At 46.2% G+C, this 20,096-nt stretch overlaps 2 protein-coding genes across 7 annotated transcripts in view; one reads left to right on the forward strand and one right to left on the reverse strand.

The window, feature by feature from the left end:
• ANGEL1 (angel homolog 1) overlaps positions 1–20,096 on the reverse strand; it is a 44,622-nt gene that overhangs the window by 22,678 nt on the left and 1,848 nt on the right. For 3 of the 6 annotated variants that reach the window (XM_006933019.4, XM_045060291.1, XR_002158807.2), the window contains exons 2-6: positions 9,386–9,500; positions 5,116–5,691; positions 4,000–4,226; positions 3,467–3,536; positions 2,414–2,847 (exon numbers count right to left, since the gene is read on the reverse strand). In XM_006933019.4, coding sequence (XP_006933081.1) covers positions 2,414–2,847; positions 3,467–3,536; positions 4,000–4,226; positions 5,116–5,691; positions 9,386–9,488 — 1,410 coding nt within the window. In that variant the 5' untranslated portion in view covers positions 9,489–9,500. Of the gene's footprint in view, positions 1–2,413; positions 2,848–3,466; positions 3,537–3,999; positions 4,227–5,115; positions 5,692–7,617; positions 7,779–8,400; positions 8,563–9,385; positions 9,501–20,096 lie in introns of those variants that run through there. The other 3 variants (XM_023255891.2, XM_019833340.3, XM_011283424.4) reach the window with 3 other exon arrangements.
• The window catches only part of LRRC74A (leucine rich repeat containing 74A), a 49,988-nt gene continuing 37,758 nt past the window's right edge, over positions 7,867–20,096 (forward strand). Inside the window, exon 1 of the mRNA XM_045060296.1 lies at positions 7,867–8,000. The gene's annotated coding sequence lies outside the window, so the exon portion shown is untranslated. The remainder of the gene's footprint in view (positions 8,001–20,096) is intronic.

The raw sequence follows: 20,096 nt of genomic DNA on the forward strand, positions 1-20,096 counted from the left end.
ATATACATAATATAAGCAAAACATGTAAGTCCCTGGGTAAGGTTAAAAATAAGGAGCTAATTAAAACCTTATTTATTTATTTAGTTATTTATTTATTTATGTAGAGAGCACGCCTGTGCGCAGGCAGGGGAGGGGCAGAGAAAGAGAGAAAAAGAGAGAGAGAGAGAATCCCAAGCAGGCTCTGTGCTACTGGCACAGAGCCCAGTGCGGGGCTTGATCCCACAAACTGTGAGATGATGACCTGAGCTGAAATCAAGAGTCGGATGCTTAACTGACTGAGTCACCCAGGTGCCCCGTTTTATTTATTTGTTTGTTTGTTTTGAGGGAGAGAGAGTAAAACCCTTTTTGTTTTTTTAACTAGAAACACTGAATTGTCCATGAGGCAGAAATAAGGGGTAAGAGAATGAGGTATGTGCGTGAAAGAGAATAGAACGTGTATGAACATATAGTCTCCTAAATTTCACCTCAGAAAAATCTACCTGAGTCTCCATGGAGAATATCAACTTTCAGGGGCTTTAATCTGCAGTGGGAAAAGGTTTATCCTTATCTTTGGATCTTCTGGATCAAGGTCTAGCATCTTAAGCCTATCATGAGGAAACCACAGGGTCAAACCAAATGGGAAATGCACCAAAGCACTTTACCGTATCTATGTCACCATCCTCGGTCAAAGCCAATGAGCAGCCTGGGAACGGACAGAACGCAGTAGGGAAACACATTCGGCAACATCAGTCATCTGCATATCTCCAACGTGTGTAGCAAAATTCCCTTTATTTCATTTGACAACAACAAATATTTGAATGCCAAATATGTGCAAGACACTAGCTAAGTGGGGAGGCAAGAGCAGTGATAGAAACAATCTCTCTGGCCTTGAAGGACATAAATTTTCAATATGCCACCTCAAGTAAAACAGACCTGGAATCTAATGGCCACTTTCTAGCTGTGTGACTTTGGGCAAGTCGGTTAACTCCCTTGGGTTCAATATCCTCTACTATAAAATGGGACAGTAATACCACATACAATTAATGATCTTGATAATAATAACTGATTGTTAACCGCTTCCTTTGAAGCAGGAACTGGAAAATACTTTACTGTGCATTATTGTATTTGATCCATCAAACAACAACAAAAAACCCCTCTGAAGTAGCTCCCATTGTTTCCCTAGCATATGGATGAGGTGCATGGGGCTTAAGGAAGTTAAGTAACTTGCACAGGGTAGCAGAGCAGGGTCTGGAACTCAGGACTGACTGGCTTCAAAACGAGTGCTCTTAATCACTGTGCCTAATGGTGACAGTCACATGGTAGGCACTTAAATTATTTTTCCCATTCTCTTGAGCTCCTTGACCATGGCAGCTTTCCAGCAGGATAAGGCTTTTCTCTGCACACATGAGAACCAGGATATTGCTAGCACTTGAGTAACCTCATTAAAATAAAAGTCCAAAGTGCTTAATAACAATTCAGCCATTTTTGTGCCCTGCCAAAAGTTAAGCAATAAGATGGACAGCAAGGACAAGACAGAGGACCAGGGAGATTAAGGGACATATAAAGAAATCAATACAAGCTGAAGGTCTATCAGCAAGGCTAAATACACATGATAAAACTGTAAGATATCTATGCTACCAACATTCAGCATTTAAAAGGAATAAGATAGATCCACATATACGTTGCTGAGTGAAAAAAACCAAACTACAAAACGAAACATAGAGTACACACATACACACAATAGATCAAATATCAGCAGTTAGAAGCAATCACAGCGTAGCACTGGTGGGGCAAGAGCTCTAGGGCTTGCAGATCCTGGTTACAGATCCTGGCTCCACCACTACCTACCTGCATAATCTAGAGCCAGCAACTGCCTAACTTCTCTACGCCTTAGTTTTCTCACTTAAAAAATGTTAAGCGATGACAGAAATTGTGAAAGTTGAGTGAGTTAATACATGTAAAGTGCTTAAAATAGCACCTGGAATCCAGTTAGTACCTAATAAGTATAAACTATAATTACAATATCACAGGAACATAGATAATCACCGTAAATACATACAGAATGTTCTGGAAGACAACCACCAAACTTCAAACAATTACTACTTCACTCTAAGGGGAAAGGTAAGGAACGTAGGTAATAAAGGTGGGTTTGGTCTTATTTTATGTTTGAATTCTTGCAAGGATGTACTTGTGTATTACATCTAAACTACAAATCAATGATAAAAATTGAAGGGATTTCAAGACGCCAAAGGCACCCAGGAATTTCTAACTTCCAGGTTTCAGAACAAAAACTATTCAACAGAACAAGAAAAAGCAGGAGGGAGCCAGAACGGGTGTAACTGAGGTCCCTGCCACAGAAGCAGCACTAGTTGCCAACACCTGAATCTCTCCCTTGGCCATATTCCCACCCCCGAAGTGGTTTCCCCCATTTCACCTTCCAGGCTGGCATCCCATGGTACTGGAGCTCCCCATCCCTGATGAAGTTGTAGAGAGGTGAATCAGGAACAGAATTCAGGTCCCCACACAAGATGATGGGGCAATGGCTGCCATCTGACAACCTGGCCACTTTGTCCACTTCTGCCAAGAGAATGGCCATCTGGGCCAGCTTGACATCACCCCGGCGTGGGTTGTATAAGACATGGGTATTTGCCACACAGAGAGGGGCCACCGAGACTTGCCCCAGGCCTTCTGGGACTAGTGGCTGCAACAGCAACACTAAGCCCACGTTGTCCCGATTGAGGAGCTCCAAGCCAGGCCGAAAGTACTCCACAGGGCTGGCACAGAGCAGACGGAATCTCGTGGGCTTGTAGCAGACAGCACAGCCATCTGTCTTACATCCGGTCCTCCTCTTGTAGAAACAGGTAAAACCTGCAAGGAACACCCGGCCAAGGAGATGGGTCAGAGTCCTTGAAGCCTGAATCCCTCCAAGCAGTGGCAGTAGCCGAGGCGTGTATGCCTAAGGCACTGCTCCCGCTGCTCCACAAGGGGAGTTCCTGTCCTTGCCAACTCCTTGGTTCTGCAGAGGTTCCCTTACAGTGGTAAGCAGATGACTGAGTGGCTAAAGGGGAAGTAGGACAGAAGGGTATGAAGAGACAGAACTCGACAGGAAAAGCATGGATTCTAGAGTCAAACAAACTGGAGTCCTAGCTGCACAACCTACTAGCTTTGTAGCATGGTGACCTTGAGCAAGTCACACAAATTTACAGAACCTCAGTTTCCTCACTGTAAAACAGGGATAACAATACTCAACCTCACAGGGTTGGTTACTTCAAGGATTAAAGGCAATTCATGTCAATTAATTAATTCAAGGCAATTAATGCCAGAATTGCTTTAAAACTACAGAACTCTTTCTTTCTCACCCATACAAAGGAGGAGCTAGTGCACGGGTGAGAATGAGGATTTACTGAAGCAAAAGAAAAAGATGGTGCCTTCAGGAGAGAACAGACAGGGCCATAGGAAGCAAGACTGGTGAACACGCCAGCATTACCCATCATTCGCAGAGAAGGCTCCAGCTGCTCCCAGTAATGATCCTCCTGGACTTCCTGGAGACACAGGATCTGGAAAAGTGACAAGGAAACCAATCACTCCAGAGCACCAAGAGTGCTGGAGAGTGACTCCCACCCCAGGAGCAGGGACTGAGGGCAGGTGGAAAGCTGCTGTTGGTCTCAGGCAGGGTCACACTGAAGCTTCCCGCAGGGCCAACTCTTCCCATACAGCCACCCCCAGCAAGGAAAAGCCTAGACTTAAGCTGAGTAGACCCGAAGCATGTGCTGGGTTTTCCTGTTCCTTGAATCCCTCAAGTCTCCCTCCCTGCATAAAGGTGTTGGAAAGCGTGTACCCACGGAGTCTTCTGAACACCTGCCAAAAGCTCATTTATTCCAGGCAAGAAGGCTCCAGCCCTAGGCAGAACTCTGACCCTATACACATATAAACTGTAAACTCATTTTTTAAGAGCATTTGGGAAATAGCCCCAGGTCCAGAGCAAATACAAGATGGCACCTTCCCCCCTTCATCACTCACATCAGGGTCCCAGTGCTGGAATTCCTGCATGAGATTCGCAAAGCGATAGTTCCAATTGAGGATGTCTGGGTGGCAATGCAGGTAGAGCTCTGAGCTCTGCTGCATCAGGTCCTGGGCCAGGATGTTATAGGACATTAGAGTGAACTGGAACTGAGGGCCATCCCCCGCCTCCAGGCCCTGAGCATCTGGCTGAGTAGAGAAATCCTCCCATTCTCGCCACAAGATTTCTGCAAAGGGGTTGGGGAGAAGAAGTCCACAAGAAGTACGTTATCCACAGGCCCCACCATCTCCACTCCTGACTCAGAGATACTGTGTCTGAAGTTCCTTTTTGTCATCTTTCCTGTCACCCATCCCTCTCTCTGGCTATTTGAGCAGTACTCTATGGACATTTCCAGACTAGACAGCAAGCTCCATAAAGCCAGAGACAATCTTGGCCTGTTCAGCGTGGATCCCCAGTACCTAGCATAGTACCTGGCACCTCGTACATGTTCAATAAATGAAGGCTGACAATTTCTCACTTTTGATAAATCCATGGGTCTCTGTGGAGGATCCCTCGGATCAATGTGTTTAATAGTCACCTGAGGTTAAAGACATTTAGAGAGTAATCTTAGCCTTGGGTGTTTTCTAACCTTTATACTTGAAAAAGCCTGTAGAGCTGTAAACCACATGTTCCCCATCTCCCCTAGAGCATGGAGATGCAAGTGGGCTCAACCCACTTGAGCCACAGAACTCATTCTTCAAATTTTAATGGAAGCCAAATATGTAGGTAAAACTAGAAGATAAAATTCTGGTTGAGGCAGAGTACAGGCCCTGAGATCTCTCCACCACTACTAGAAACAGCGTCATGGAGAATCAGAATCAGATGCAGTGCTTTCGCTTCTGCATCTAGCCATGTGACTTCAGGCATGTCCTGCTACCTCTCTGCATCATGGTTATTTCATCTGAAAGACCATGGGGCTGAATGAGACGATCTCTAAGGCCCCTCTAGATTTGACACTGTAAGATCAGAATGCAGAGACAGAGCTCCCCACCAGAGAGTCTTTTCTTTAGCAATGGCTCTGCCCAGAGTGGAGACAAGCTGCTACCCTGGCTCACTCAGCCAGTTGTCAGACTCACCATGATATGGGATTTCCATCGGGGGAGGCTGCAACTGCCCCAGGCCCTCAAAAGGCCAGATGAGAGCCTCTTCCTGGGGCATAGGCTCAGGTGCTATGCTCCAGGCCACCACTGCAGGGTCCTCTTCCCACTGCTCTGCAGCCAGGGCACCCATTGGGAGGGCAGCACAGTCTGCATACTGGGGGCCGGTCTGCATGGGGACAGCCGTCCACACTGGGCCCTCGACCTCTGGCAGTGGCTCCTCTCCTAGCACCTCAGGGAAAGGCTCCTCCAGGTTTTCTGCTGCCCGTAGATCACTCAGCTGCCTGCTGGACCACTTGTCCTCTGACACAGCATCCTGTTCTCCAGGATTATCCATCAGAAGCGCCAGGCTGCTCTGGGCTAGTCCCTTATCTACAAGGGGACCCTCACTCAAAGTTGAGAGTGCCTGGCTCGACCCTTCTTCTCGCCACTGCTGTAGCAGGCCCTCACACTCCTCCTGGTCGGGCCCCCGAGGGGCCATGGCAAAGCTGCCCTCTACCTGGGTGGACGAGCTCTTCGCCAGGAGGGCATTTTTTCGACATGTGAAGAAAGCATCTAAGAAGCAAGGCAAAATACCATGTTATAAGATGACAACATCACCCAACCCATACTCTTCTCCCAACTAGAATGTAAGTCCCATACAAGCAAGAATCATATCCACCTTGCTCATAGTTGTACCATCACTGAGCCTGCCCATTTTAATACCTGGAACACCTCATCATTAGCATGAAGTGCTTACTACGTGCTGGGTGCTATTCTAAGTGCTTCGTACATATTAACTAATGTATATGGTAGGGATCTAAAAGTATTCACTGTATGAATGAAAGAACAGCTATCCCACATAATCTAGGACAAAGATGGTCACATGGAACCACATCCCTTTTATCTGGAGGTTAAGACTCCTATTAAACATCAGAACCAGAACTCTCTGGTTCGAAGGGCCATATTACATTGGAACCAGCACTTGACCCTGAATCAGAACCGTGGGTTACGATCTAGCAATGAAATTAACAAACCATGTGACCTTGGACAATGCCTCTGGTGAGATGAACTCATTCTTGCCTATAAAGTGGAGACAGGGGAAGTTTGAACTAGATAATCTCCAAGAGCCTTTCCAGTTTTATAAATCCTCTAACCTACAAATACATTCCAAAAGAAAAAGTCCTAAAGTAGACAAAAAGACTATCTCAAAATCTATACAATTTACTTCTCAGCAAAGGCCCTTGCTCTTTGTCTCAAAGCTATGTATTCTATTCATCAATCTTCACAAACTTCATTATCAGCTTTCCCATTCCATAACACACCAGAGGCTGTAAATCAGAAGACGCCAACAACTGACAGCAAGAGACAGCTGTCATCTCTCTGCTACGGCAGCCACAAATGACAGCCAACAGGCAAGAAAGCAGGTGGGAAAACTCTAAAATTAGAGCCCCCAAACTCCACGCACAGTATTTTGGTGCGAGCAAACACCCACACTCACTAAATCACTTATTTACAACACAGGACAAGTGACATGCACGACACTCACCCTCAATCACCAGAGATTCATTTTATCAGCTCTATTTTTTAAAAGGCAAGAAAAACTTCAAAATGGTTCAAATGTTGAAAGATACTATCTTATTTATAGTCTATGTTGATTTATGGCCCTCTAAACCAGTGGTTTTCAACCAGAGGGTAATTTTGCCCTCAGGGGACATTTGATATTATCTGGAAACACAGTGGCTGTCACAACTGTGGGGATGCTACTGGCATCTAGAGGTCAGAGGAGAAGGATACTGCTGAACATCCTAGAGTGCAAAGGACAGCCCAGGCCCAAATGTCCGTAATGCTGAGATTGGGAAACCCTGTTTTAAATCCACCGGCTGTGCTGCTGGCTTTAACCTCAGGGATTTGCTAATCCCCTGCCCCTGGAAACATCCTCTGCATACCAGATGGAAGAGTTTCTCTTGTTTACAAGTGTGAAAGTATTCGTTTTCAAATTTAGCAGATTTTTGGTGGTGGTGGCGCGGCGTCCGTTGGTTTTTCAACAGAATCGTTTTATAAGGGAGGGAGGGAGGAAGGGGATGGGAAGCATAGAAAGAAAACCTTCTGTAGGGACCAATACACAAAGTTGAAAGAAGTGGCACTACCTCTATGGGGGAGGGAGGGAGGGAGTGGCCCCTCCTGTGATCTCTCTAAACTCTGACTACTGGTCTATAAACCTGTGGACAAGTATATGTCACTAAGGCTGTCACGGGACATCGGAAGGGCTCCAGAAATGGCAGCACCGTGGGTAAAGGAATCTGCTTTAATTCTCTGAAAACAATTACTTCCGCGGAGCTTCTCATTCCTCAGAAGTACGGACACACACAAATATTGCTTAGTTGAGTGCCTACTATATTCTGGACAGTGTGCTAGCGCTAGAGCTACAGGGAGCGGGATAGATATGGCCCTGCCCTCCTGCGGCTTGCATTCTAGCGGCAGACACACACAAATAAATACCTGAGTGGCTATTTTACATACACACGTTGCGTAAAGTTCCGGAAACGACAAGCACAGAATGCAGCTGAACCGCGTATGTCTAAGAAAGTAGTTCTTGGTCTGTCCCGCCCTCTAAATTGCCGGAGAACATTCTGGGAGTTCTGTGGGATCTGTCACAGGGACGGACGGTCTCCTAAGAGCCTCGGGAATTTCAAAGACCAGGAACGGGAGCGCGGGCAGATCACGGAAAAGTGACGGAATAACTCTCTTCTCTCTGGGCGCTGGCTCCACCGCACGGGCTCTCTAAACCCAAACCCACGGGAGACCGCTTCAAAGCTGGGGGTTAAATGGTCTCCGGGTTCAACCAGACACTCGGCTGGAGAGCGGAGAGGCGGCTGTGAAAGGTGAGTGTGGAGTAACCCAGGGGAAGGCAGGTGCGTGCGGGTCTTGGGCTCACACCCCCCGCCCCCAGGGAGTTCGGGCGTTTGCCTCGCCCCGAGTCGCTAACCCCTCCTAGGGCCGTGCCTCGGCGGGCCCCTGCCCCTTCGCCGGCCTCTTCCCACGTTAACCGTGGCGCGACGCCACCAGGCCACAGGCTTGAGGGGGGCCGCCCGCGAGGCTCGCCGGCCAGGCCCGGGCCTCGTGGGGTCCAGGAGCGGCACCGGGGGCCGCCTCCCCACACCTCGGCCGGGGGGAAAAGTGGTCGTGACGCCCGACGCGCCGCACGCCGGCCCCAGGCCCCGCGGGGCCCTGCCGACGTGGGCCCGGGCCTGGCGCCCGCCTGCCAGGACGCGGGGCCGGTACCTGAGAGGGCACGGAAGAGGCGCGCGGCCGGCAGCAGCAGGTAACACAGGCACGACGCGATCATGGCCGGCCGCCGCGCTCGCGCTCGCGCTCGCGCCCGCGCCCGCCTCCCCTCCTCACGGCCGCCCGCCGGGTCTCTCTCAGCTCGGCCCCGCCCCCGGGGCGGCTCACGTGGTACCGCCGCGATTCAACAACAGCTTTATTGGGAGCGCAGAGCCACGTGTGGGACCGCGAGGTCGGCGAGTCTGTTTCCGTGGCAACGGGCCCGGCCTACCTCCCGGAAGCCATCCAGGAGCCCAGTTTGAAAATTAAGCACCTCATTGGAGGCTCCCATAGTATCCATTCTAAGGCCACAGTTTTACAGCTACTTTTGCCACGGAGCCAGGGGGCCCACCTCGGGTACACTATAACCTCTCTGCCGCTCAGTTTTCTCATCTGTAAAATGAAGGGCAGAATTTTCTTAGTCTAAGGCCTCACACAGCCCTGACTTCTATAATCTCTTCTCATCCCAGAAAAGAGAGCCAGTTCTTCCCCATTTGTTTACTTTTCCTGACTCTACTGTCTTACTCAGCTCAGATTCTAGGTCACATATTAAGTCTACACCTTTGTCTCCTCTCCCATCCTATTCAAAATGGGCCCTTTTTTTTACCCAATCTGGGAAAAAAAAAAGGGGAGGGGGTATCCCATTGGTAAAGGGTTCAAGAAAGGTGGGGAAAAAAGTTCCACAAGGCAGGGACCAAGTCTGGTTTGTTGGTTAGTTTTCACTGAGGTATATCTCTCTAGTGCCTCCAACGATGCCAGGCACATAGTAGGGACCAAATCTTTGTTGAGCAAACAAAGCATATGCCACTAAATGAAGGCCAGGTCTTCCGTCCATTGTGCGCTTACCCAAAGACCTCTGAGTTTCTCTCCCCCATCCCTCACCCTCAGTCTGCCTCAGCCGCACTCTGAAGGAAGGACTGTGTAATACTCCCAGGTTCGGTACCTAGTGTCTGAGCTGTGTGATTTCCGATTTGTGACTGGAGCCTTGGTTGCTCGGAGAAGCCCTCTGGAGAGTCACCAGATCCAGGACCAGCTGGGTACATCATAACACTGAAAGGCTAAAAGGAAGAAGGAGAGAGTCAGTCTGGCTTCAAGTAACAGCACTCACGCCTTTGCCTGAGAAGAAACAGGAGCCCCAGGGGCCATCTGAAGGTTGAGAAGCCTCTTAAAAACTAGTGCACAAATATTAGCTCTATCTAAAGAGCCTCCAAAGCCAGGCCCACTCCTTTTATGTGGCTTAAATAAACCTTCCTTGTACCTTCCCTTCTGTTTTGTCCCAGTGGTTACCGAGAAGTCCAAGTTGTAAATCAGATCCCAAATCAAGGTACTTACCTAGGGACTGTGTTTCATTTTGTGAAATGAGGGTTCCCTTATCCACTTGGAAATGTTTTAAAAGCACAAACTCCTAGACCCTACTCCCAGGGTTCTGATTTAACAGGTCTGGAACGGGCCCATGGACACTGACCAGGTTATTCTGGTATACAGTTTGGGAACCTCTGCTAAAGGACCTAATCCTCAACTGTGCTGTTGAATGCATGTGTGAGCAAAATGTGTCAGGCCAGCTCATGCCATATTCTTTCAGAGGCTTTTCCCGAGGCCAAGTAAGCTAGACTGATCTCTTTTTGTTTCCTAATCCACTTTCAGCTATGTTGGAAAGGGTAGGGGGTTGCGAGCATCACATGTTTTGGAGTGAGGCCACCTGAGTTCAGACCATGGCTTTGCCAGTTCCTACCTGTGGAACCTCTCAGGTTACTGAACCTCTTGAAACCTCGTTTCCTCACTGTGCCCAACCCAGGGTAAGCTCTTAGTGTTTACCATTATATGCATGTTTTTAACGTAAGCGCAAACCAGCTCTGGCTACTACTAATGTAGGGTCACCTTCTACAATCTCTGGCAGAAATAAGGGCCTTCCAAACTGTAATGTGGTACTACAATTTGCAGCTTCATCATGTCAGAAATATTCCAAGAAGAGAGACCGGATGAGTCCCTCGATTCATCCCAACTGTGATAACAGTGGAGGCAATGATAAACCACTGGGTGGTTTCAAGGACGCAGAACCTAACGAATAGGGCAAGTGGAAGGTTTTGCAATACTTTGAGGGATATAAAATGTTCTTTTACAGGGAAATTTTCTGTACGCAAGAAACTTAAGTTCTTGCGGGTTCAAATTTCACTTATGCCAGCAGGTATGTGTGGAAGTTCAAGATGGCTGCCCTTATTAATTTATTGGTCGAACGTGTACATTACACAGGCTGTCATGAAGCTTCCTTTCAGGATTGCAGAGGCTACTGAGCAAGGCCTAGAGCAAAGGTGCCCAAGAGAAATATAATGTGAGCCACATATGTAATTGGAAAATTTTAGTAGCCTCATATAAAAAGCACAACAAAACAAACAAAAAAACAACAAAAAAAACAGTGAAATTAATTTTTAATAGTATGTTTTATTTAACCCCATTTATCCAAAAAATCGGCATTTCAACATCATCAATATTTTAAAATAAGGCAGCTTATGTTCTTTTTTTTTTTCTTCTTTTTTTGTACTAAGTCTTTGAAATCCAGTATATGTGATAGCACATCTCAGTTTAGATTAGCCACAATTCAAGTGCTCCGTGGCTACAAGGGGCTTGTAGATGTCGTATTGAACCTGCGCAGGTCTAGAGGGCTCAACAGCCTCTCAGATGGGATACGCTGAAAAGAACTGCCTCCATTCAAATCTTAGGATAACCTGACACCCGTACACTTCTCCTAACTTGGCTTCTGTTAGCCTAGTGTTTCCTCCTGGATCTTGGGATTTATGGCTAGATAGTCCCAGAATGTGCCAGATTGGTCTGAATTGATACATTCACTCATTCACTCGTTCACACATTCATGTATCCATTGGATGTTTATCAAGCACTCATCAGTGTTACCCCAGCCTCATCCTGTCTTTTCTTGACCTCCAGCACCCTCCTCCTCTTTCATTGCAGACTCTAGCCTTAGACTCCGTTTTTCCTACCTCAAATCCTCCTATGCCCAATGTGAATGAGCCATCCCAAGCCCTAGAAGCTCACTGTCACCACCTCCTCGGTGGCCTCATTCCCACTGTACATCAGACACCCTTGGAGTATCATTACAGGGTACTGCCCTGCCTCTAAAATCATAAATTCACACACCCACTCCGACAGATCACCTCATGGCCCACTTTTGCTTCTACTTCAGCAGTTCTCTAACTCCATCAAACCCTCGGGTTCTCTATTCTGTCCTCACACTTTCCCTCAATCACCATTTCTTTCTCTATCCAACATGGAATCCCCATGAGCCATCTTTTTTTTTTTTTAATGTTTATTTATTTTTGAGAGAGAGAGAGGCACGAGTGCGAACAGGGGAAGGGCAGGGAGAGAGAGAGAGAGGGAAACACAGAATCCGAAGCAAGCCCCAAGATCCAAGCTGTCAGCCCAGAGCCCAACACAGAGCTTGAACTCACAAACTGTGAGATCATGACCTGAGCCGAACTGACACTTAACTGACTGAGCCACCCAGGTGCCCCCCCCCCAACCATGAGCCATCTTTTAAATCACTGTCTTCCCAGTATCATCTCTCTTGCCCATTGTTCTTTGATTACTCCTAGGTCAAGTAAAACCATTCTCCTTCTTGGCTCTTACATCTGGGCTGCTGAGCACTGGTGAATAAAATTACCAGCCCCTTGGACTGGAGCTCCTAGTGCGCTGGCCTCCAACCTCACTTCAGCCCTCAACCCTCCCCAGCAATCCTGTGCTCTTAACTAGGTTTCTCTCCCTTTCCACGATGACCATTCTTCTCAAACTTGTTGTCCTATGATGTCCCTTCTTGTTCTCTGGAGATCGTCTCCCTACCAACTTTAGAGAAAAACTAGAGCCACCAAGTGAAGATTCTCTACTGCTTGTTGCCACACCAACTCACTGACAGGCAACTCTAACTGCCTTCTTTCCCTCCCAACACGATGGCTGGCCATTCCATCTTTCATAGGATCCCCTCCTCCTGCTTCTTCAGAGATTATGCTCCTTCTGCTCACCACTCTCCTTTTTTTCCTGGACTCCTTCCCATCAGCATTTAACCATACTTCGGATCTCCTATACAGAACTCTCCCCCAGCCCAAGTCCTCCTCCAGCCATCCCTCCATCTCCCCACGTCTCCTTCATAGCCAGGCTTCTTGAGTTGTCCACTCCTAATATCCATACTTCCTCATCTCTCATTCGTCTCATCTTCATCCCACTGCAGTGGGGCTTCTGTCCTCATCACTCCACTGAAACTCCCCACCAGATTTCCCAGTGCCTCCCTTGTGGCCACATTTAATGGGCACCCTCCAGGCTTTATTATTTCTTGAATGTTCTGTAATCTTGCCTAACTCCCCGCCTCTTGTAAGATTCTCTCCTGTTGGTTTCTTTGACATTTTTGTTTTCCTTCTGACACTGTGGACATTTGTCCTAGTGTCTTTTATTTCTGTTCCCCTGAACACCCCCCTTTCAATGATGGTGTACCCAGGATTTCACCCTTGGTCTCTTTCCTCTTCTTACTTTAAAATCCCTCCTTGAGAAACGTTCACCCTTCCAATGGCTTCAGATACCATTCACATACCTACCAACAACTCACATATCTACATTTTTAATCCTTTCCCTGGGTCACAGACTCATAAATCCTTTTGTCTATCGGCCTCTCCAATAGATGGCCCAGAGGCACCTTAGAGGTTCAACACACCCCAAATTGCATTCAGCACCTTTCCCCACCATTCTCCAAAAATGACTGCCCCTCTGTCCCCTCAGCTCTTCTGTCCTCTTGGCTCTGAATGGCACAGTCATCTACCAAGTTACCCTGGCCTCAGGCTTTTTATTTTCCCTTTTACTCTCATATCCGAGCTGTTCCAAGTCCGAGTGTTTTGGCCTTCTTTATATTTATTCAGTAAGTCCACTTCATCCCTGCAGCCACTTTTTTTTCTTTTTTTCTTTTTTTAATTTTTTTTTAATGTTTATTTTTGAGACAGAGAGAGACAGAGCATGAATGGGGGAGGGTCAGAGAGAGAGGGAGACACAGAATCTGAAGCAGGCTCCAGGCTCTGAGCTGTCAGCACAGTGCCCAACGCGGGGCTCGAACTCACAGACCGTGAGATCATGACCTGAGCCAAAGTCGGACGCTTAACCAACTGAGCCACCCAGGCGCCCCTTTTTTTTCTTTTTAAGAGGGGGAGAGAGTGAGCATGAGTGAGGTAGGGGCAGAGAGAGAGGGAAAGAACGAGAATCCCAAGCAGGCTCCACCGTGTCAGCACAGAGCCCAACGCGGGGCTCGATCTCACGAACCGTGAGATCATGACCTGAGCTGAAATCAAGAGTCAGACGCTTAACCAACTGAGCCACCCAGGTGCCCCCTGCAGCCACTTCTACCTGGCTTTGATCCTCCTCCTTTCCCAGTCTGCTTTCCACGCTGCAGCCAGAGCGATATTTCTACTCTGGGAATCATGTCAGGTCACATTGATGCTTAAAACCTCTCTGTAAACCCCACTGTCCTCAAATGCAGGCCAAACTCCTTAGCACAGCACCAAAGTCTCTCTGTTATTGGCTTCTGCTCACCTCCTATCTCTTCTGTCTGCTTTTCCCTTCCATCACCACTCCCCTCAATGAGGATCCCAACCCAGCTTCACTAAACCACCTGTGATGGCCTCAGCATGCTGCAGGGACTTTGTATATGCTTTCTTCCCAGCCTCAAATACTCCTCCTCCCCTGGGTCTGCCCCTGCCCCTGCCTTCATCTGCCTAATGGACCTTCAAGTTTCAGCCTAGACATTTCTTCCTCAAGGAAGCTCTCCCAAATCTCCAGCACCACCCCCACACAAACGTACCACTGCCCCCAGGCTGGACCAGCAGCCTCCTTCTCTTTGCTTTTCTCTCATCCTTGCTTATTCTGGACCCAACACAGTCACTCTCTTTTTACTCATCAGTACCCCTCATGAGGTTCACCACTCTGTTCCCCTCGCCTAGCCCAGCACTAGGGCATTCAACACACCGAATGAACGAAGAGCTTCAGTTTCATAAGGAAACCAAGCATAATAAAATCCACACTTGCAAAAGTAGACACATAATGGGGCAGTTCTTGCTTTATCATTCTGCAAGTGCCTTTCTTTCAAAGACCCCTCATATTTGCCATTTTTTTCTTTTTATTTATTTTTAATATGAAATGTATTCTCAAATTGGTTTCCATACAACACTCAGTGCTCATCCCAACAGGTGCTCTCCTCCATGCTCATCACCCACTTTCCCCTCCCTCCCACCCCCCATCAGCCCTCAGTTTATTCTCAGTTTTTAAGAGTCTCTTATGGTTTGGCTCTCTCCCTCTCTAACTTTTTTTTTCCCCTTTCCCTCCCCCATGGTCTTCTGTTAAGTTTCTCAGGATCCACATAAGAGTAAAAACATATGGTATCTTTCTTTCTCTGTATGACTTATTTCACTTAGCATAACACTCTCCAGTTCCATCCACGTTGCTACCAAAGGCCATATTTCATTCTTTCTCATTGCCAAGTAGTATTCCATTGTGTATATAAACCACAACTTCTTTATCCATTCATCAGTTGATGGACATTTAGGCTCTTTCCATAATTTGGCTATTGTTGAAAGTGCCGCTATAAACATTGGGGTACAAGTGCCCCTATGTATCAGCACTCCTGTATCCCTTGGGTAAATTCCTACCAGTGCTGTTGCTGGGTCATAGGGTAGATCTATTTTTAATTTTTTGAGGAACCTCCACACTGTTTTCCAGAGTGGCTGCACCAGTTTGCATTCCCACCAGCAGTGCAAAAGGAAAAGACCCCCTCATATTTGAAATCTCACTTGATTTACAACTATCATTGTCTTTTTTGTTTTCTTTTTTAATGTTTATTTATTTTTGAGACAGAAAGAGACAGAGCATGAACGGGGGAGGGGCAGAGAGAGAGGGAGACACAGAATCGGAAGCAGGTTCCAGGCTCTGAGCCATCAGCCCAGAGCCTGACACGGGGCTCGAACTCAGGAACCGTGAGATTGTGACCTGAGCCGAAGTCGGACGCTCAACCAACTGAGCCACCCAGGAGCCCCAACAACTATCATTGTTTTGAAAAGCCCTTGCATAAAATGGGATCTTATTACATCTAAAAATAATGGCGTCTGTTTCTTTCTTTGGTTGTGCTTCCTAATTTTTAAAATATGTTTGCAAAGAGAGGAAGGGGGGAGAGAGAGAGAGAGAGAGAGAGAGAGAGAGAGAGAGAGAGAGAGAGAAAGAAAGAATCCTAAGCAGGCTCCATGCTGTCAGCACAGAGCCCACCGTGGGGCTCGATCCCATGAACCGTGAGATCATGACCTGAGCCAAAACCAAGAGTCAGTTGCCCAACTGACTGAGCTACCCAGGTGGCCATGTGCTTCCTCATCTTGCCTTCTAACATGGTTTCTGCCAACTTTCTTGGATTCTTTTCCCTCCATTCTTTCATTGGAGAGCTGGAACCTTCATTATCTTATGATCTTATGCTAGTGGCTATCAAATACAATGGCAAACTTTTCCTTAAAGGACCAGATAGGAAATATTTTTGGCTTTGCAGGCCATGGGTCTCTGTAGCAACTGCTTGACTTTGCCATGTGACTGCATGAAGGCAGCAATAGATATACCTAAATGAGTGATAGTGACTGTATTTTAGTATAAAGAAGCTGATTTTATCTCTTCTTTTTTTTTTTCAACGTTTATTTATTTTTGGGACAGAGAGAGACAGAGCATGAACGGGGGAGGGGCAGAAAGAGAGGGAGACACAGAATCGGAAACAGGCTCCAGGCTCTGAGCCATCAGCCCAGAGCCTGACACGGGGCTCGAACTCCCGGACCGCGAGATCGTGACCTGGCTGAAGTCGGACGCTTAATCGACTGCGCCACCCAGGCGCCCTGATAGTGACTGTACTTTTAGAAAACTTCATTTACAAAACAAGCAGTGGTCCAGAGTTGGTCCTCTATATATACTCTACTATAGTTTGACAATTCTTGAAATATATCACCCGCACCCAGACCCTTCTAAACCATGAACAGCAGCTGTCCTGAATGGAGAACAACCTTGTCATGTTAAATTAACAGCAAGGGGGTCAGTGCAGAGAGGCAGCATGGGCTTTGCAGCCAGACTTCATCTATATCCCAGTTCTGCCACTTTTTAGCTGTGTGATCTTGGGCTACTTACTTAGCCTCTCTGTGCTCAGTTTCCTCCTCTGTAAAATGGTAATTAAAAATAGTATCTCAGGGTACGTGGGTGGCCCAGTTGGTTGAGCATCTGATTCCTGATTTTGGCTCAGGTCTGAGCCATGGGGTGGGTCAAGCCTCGCATCAGGCTCTGTGCCAAGCCTTGGGGTTCTCTCTCTCCCTCTCTCTCTGCCCCTCCCCCCTCAAAATAAATAAATAAAAGTTTAAAAAATAGTATCTCATATGCCCCTCTCCCACTGGCACTCTGCCTCTCTTTCTCTCTCTCTCTCAAAAAATAAACATTAAAAAAAATTTTAAACATGGTATCTCATAATAGCATAATAATAGACAATTTAAATGTAAACTCTACAGAACAGTGTGGTCACTTACAAGTGCCATATAAATGGTAGCTTATAGGATAGTAAAGGTCCCTCTGCCGTGTTCCCCACTAGTGGAAGTGTTGTAGCAATAAAATTAGCTATAAAGGAAGAAATTTTCATTTTCTCAGTAACTGGCCATACCTCACCCAGGGTGACATTCTCTTTGACTCATTCCAAGTCAAAATCACAGCTCCCCTCCTCCCCAGGGACTCTCTTTTGTCCCTGCTCTGTGGATTAACTGTAGAGTTAGTTTACCTGCCGCCCCCTAAATGCCTTATCCCTACCTCCGAGCGCCTCAGGGGCTCATCTCACAAATTAGTAGTTTAAAAGTACAGCATTTTGATTAGATGGAATGTAACATGCTGGTTATACAGTCTGAAATGCTAGCCCCACAAATAACACCAAAGGATACATATAGTCAACAGACTTTTGCCAGGGGTAGAAAGGCAATTAAATGGAGAAAAAACAACAAATGGTGATGGTTATACAACATTGTTAATGTACTTAATGCCACTGAGTTGTGTCCTTTAAAAGGGTTAAAACGATACATTTTATGTTACCATAAATTTTAGTGGATCCCAGACCTAAAACTGTAAAGCTTCTATGATGCAACACAGGAGGAAATCTACACGAACTTGGGGTGGGCAGAAAGTTTAGCTATGACACCAAAAACATGATCCATAAAAGAAAAAAAATTGATAATTTTGATAAATTTTGAAAATGGTTTGATTATGGATTCTGAAAAATTATCAAAATTATTTGACTTTATCAAAATTGAGGTGTGCTCGCTGTGAAAGACACTGTTAAGGATAAGAAGCGAAACCACATTTCTGACAAAGGACTTCAGAATATATCAAGGACTCTCAAAACTCCATCGGAAAATAAACCACCCAACTTAAAGTGAGCAAAACATCTGAACAAACGATAAAGAAGATATATGAATGGCAAAAAAAACCCAAAAACATAATCAAGTGTTAGCGAGAATGTCGAGCAACTGATGCTACCATATCTTCCTACTGAGAATTCAAATCGGTACACCCCCTTTGGACTTCGGGTAACAACATGGTGGTTTCAAGGTTAAACATACACCTGCTGTATACACGTGACAATGCCACTCCTGGGTATTTAATACTCAAGAGGAATGAAATCTTACGTTCACACAAAAACCTGTATGTGATGGTTTATAGCTGCTTTGTTCATAATCACCAAGAAAGGGAAAAGATGAAGAGCTAGCAGATGAATGGATAAGTGTGGGACATCCTACAGTGGAATGTTACTCCGCAATAAAAACGAACAACAAGGTACAGCTTCATGCAACAATAAGGATAAATCTTAAATGAAAGAAGCCACCCCCAAAACTACACATTGTATGATTTCGTTTATATGACTCCGGAAAAGGTAAAACCATGATGTTGGAAACGGAACAATGATTGCTGGGAGTTAAGTTGGGGGAAGGGCTTAATCATAAAGGGGCAGCATGAGGGAAAGTTGGGGGTGATGGAACTGTTTCGAGTGGAAGCATGGTAGTAAACACATGATTCTCTGCATTTGTTGAAACCTACAGAACTGTGCTGCACGAAGTGGATGTTGCTGTATGTAAATCAAGTAAAATCAACCAAGATAAGCGGGGAAAGATGAAACGCAGGCTGTGACAAGTGCACCTGTGTTACAAATGCATCAAATAACCACAAAGAAGGGGCTAGGAAGAGAGAGTAGACCTAGATAATTCGGGGGGCAGGGCAAGTGTCTTAACTGGATACATAAGGATGAACACACACTCACAAAAAACAAAAACCCCTACATAATAAATACTGTATTCTAGTTGGTAAATTTGTTTCCCCTGTTATGGTTTACCAATCCTGAAACTATTTTATATGTATACTAGAGATGAGCAAATAAGTAAATATATGGTAGAAAACGAGAGCCGGGTTTCTTGATGAGAAAGAAATGACAAATACGCACTGGGGGAAGACATGAATGTCTCCTGTGGTGCTGGCTTACAAGCAGAGGTATTGGTGTATCCGTGGCTTCTGTTTCACATACGTATAGATAGATGGGTATGGAAATAAATACAGATGTGTGTTATACGCAGGTCAGTACCCATACATACATGCTAGCACCCATTTCCTCGCTCTACCCACTGAAAAGGACTAGAAGCAGTAAGAACTTAATGCTGATGGGGCGCCTGGGTGGCGCAGTCGGTTAGGCGTCCGACTTCAGCCAGGTCACGATCTCGCGGTCCGTGAGTTCGAGCCCCGCGTCAGGCTCTGGGCTGATGGCTGATGGCCTGGAGCCTGTTTCCAATTCTGTGTCTCCCTCTCTCTCTGCCCCTCCCCCGTTCATGCTCTGTCTTTCTCTGTCCCAAAAATAAAAAAGGAAAAAAAAAAAAAAGAACTTAATGCTAATGAGCAGGCCAGCACCCACATCTAGGTTTTCACTCTCCTGGGAAAAGTGCTTGATGCCTGTGGCATGAAAACAAATAAAAATGAAAGGCAAAGAGCATGTCAAAAGGGCACCGGGGCCAGCCTAAATGAGCTCCCATAGCCAAAGTTGGAATGTGAACAGCAAAATAATGATAGTATTGTACTGTAACCCGAATAACAAAATAAGCATCCATGATCCCTATTAATATAAACAACCAAATAAATAAATGAGGGAAAGGGACCACTCTTTCTTACAAAATTCCAATTAACAAAGAAGGATGGTAGGAACAGAAAATCACCATTAGAACACGACAGTAGTACTTGTTGAGGCAAGATCTCAATAAAATCCATGGGTGCTGGGGTGCCCGGGTGGCTCAGTTGGTTAAGCATCCGACTCTTGATTTCGGCTCGGGTCATGATCTCACAGTTTCATGAGATGGGAGCCCCATGTCAGGCTCCACACTGTCTGCATGGAGCCTACTTGGGATTCTCTCCCTCCTCTCTCTCTCTCTCTCTCTCTCTGCCCCTCCCCACCTCAAAATAAATAAGTAAACATTTTTTAAAATGTTAAAAAAATTTTTTTAATTTTATGATATTAAAATTATTGAGCAAAAATTTTAAGCAGAAATAAGATATTTGCATAAAATATCTTCTCCAAAATA

The sequence above is a fragment of the Felis catus genome, chromosome B3 (assembly GCF_018350175.1).
Source record: "Felis catus isolate Fca126 chromosome B3, F.catus_Fca126_mat1.0, whole genome shotgun sequence".
Lineage (NCBI taxonomy): Eukaryota > Metazoa > Chordata > Mammalia > Carnivora > Felidae > Felis > Felis catus.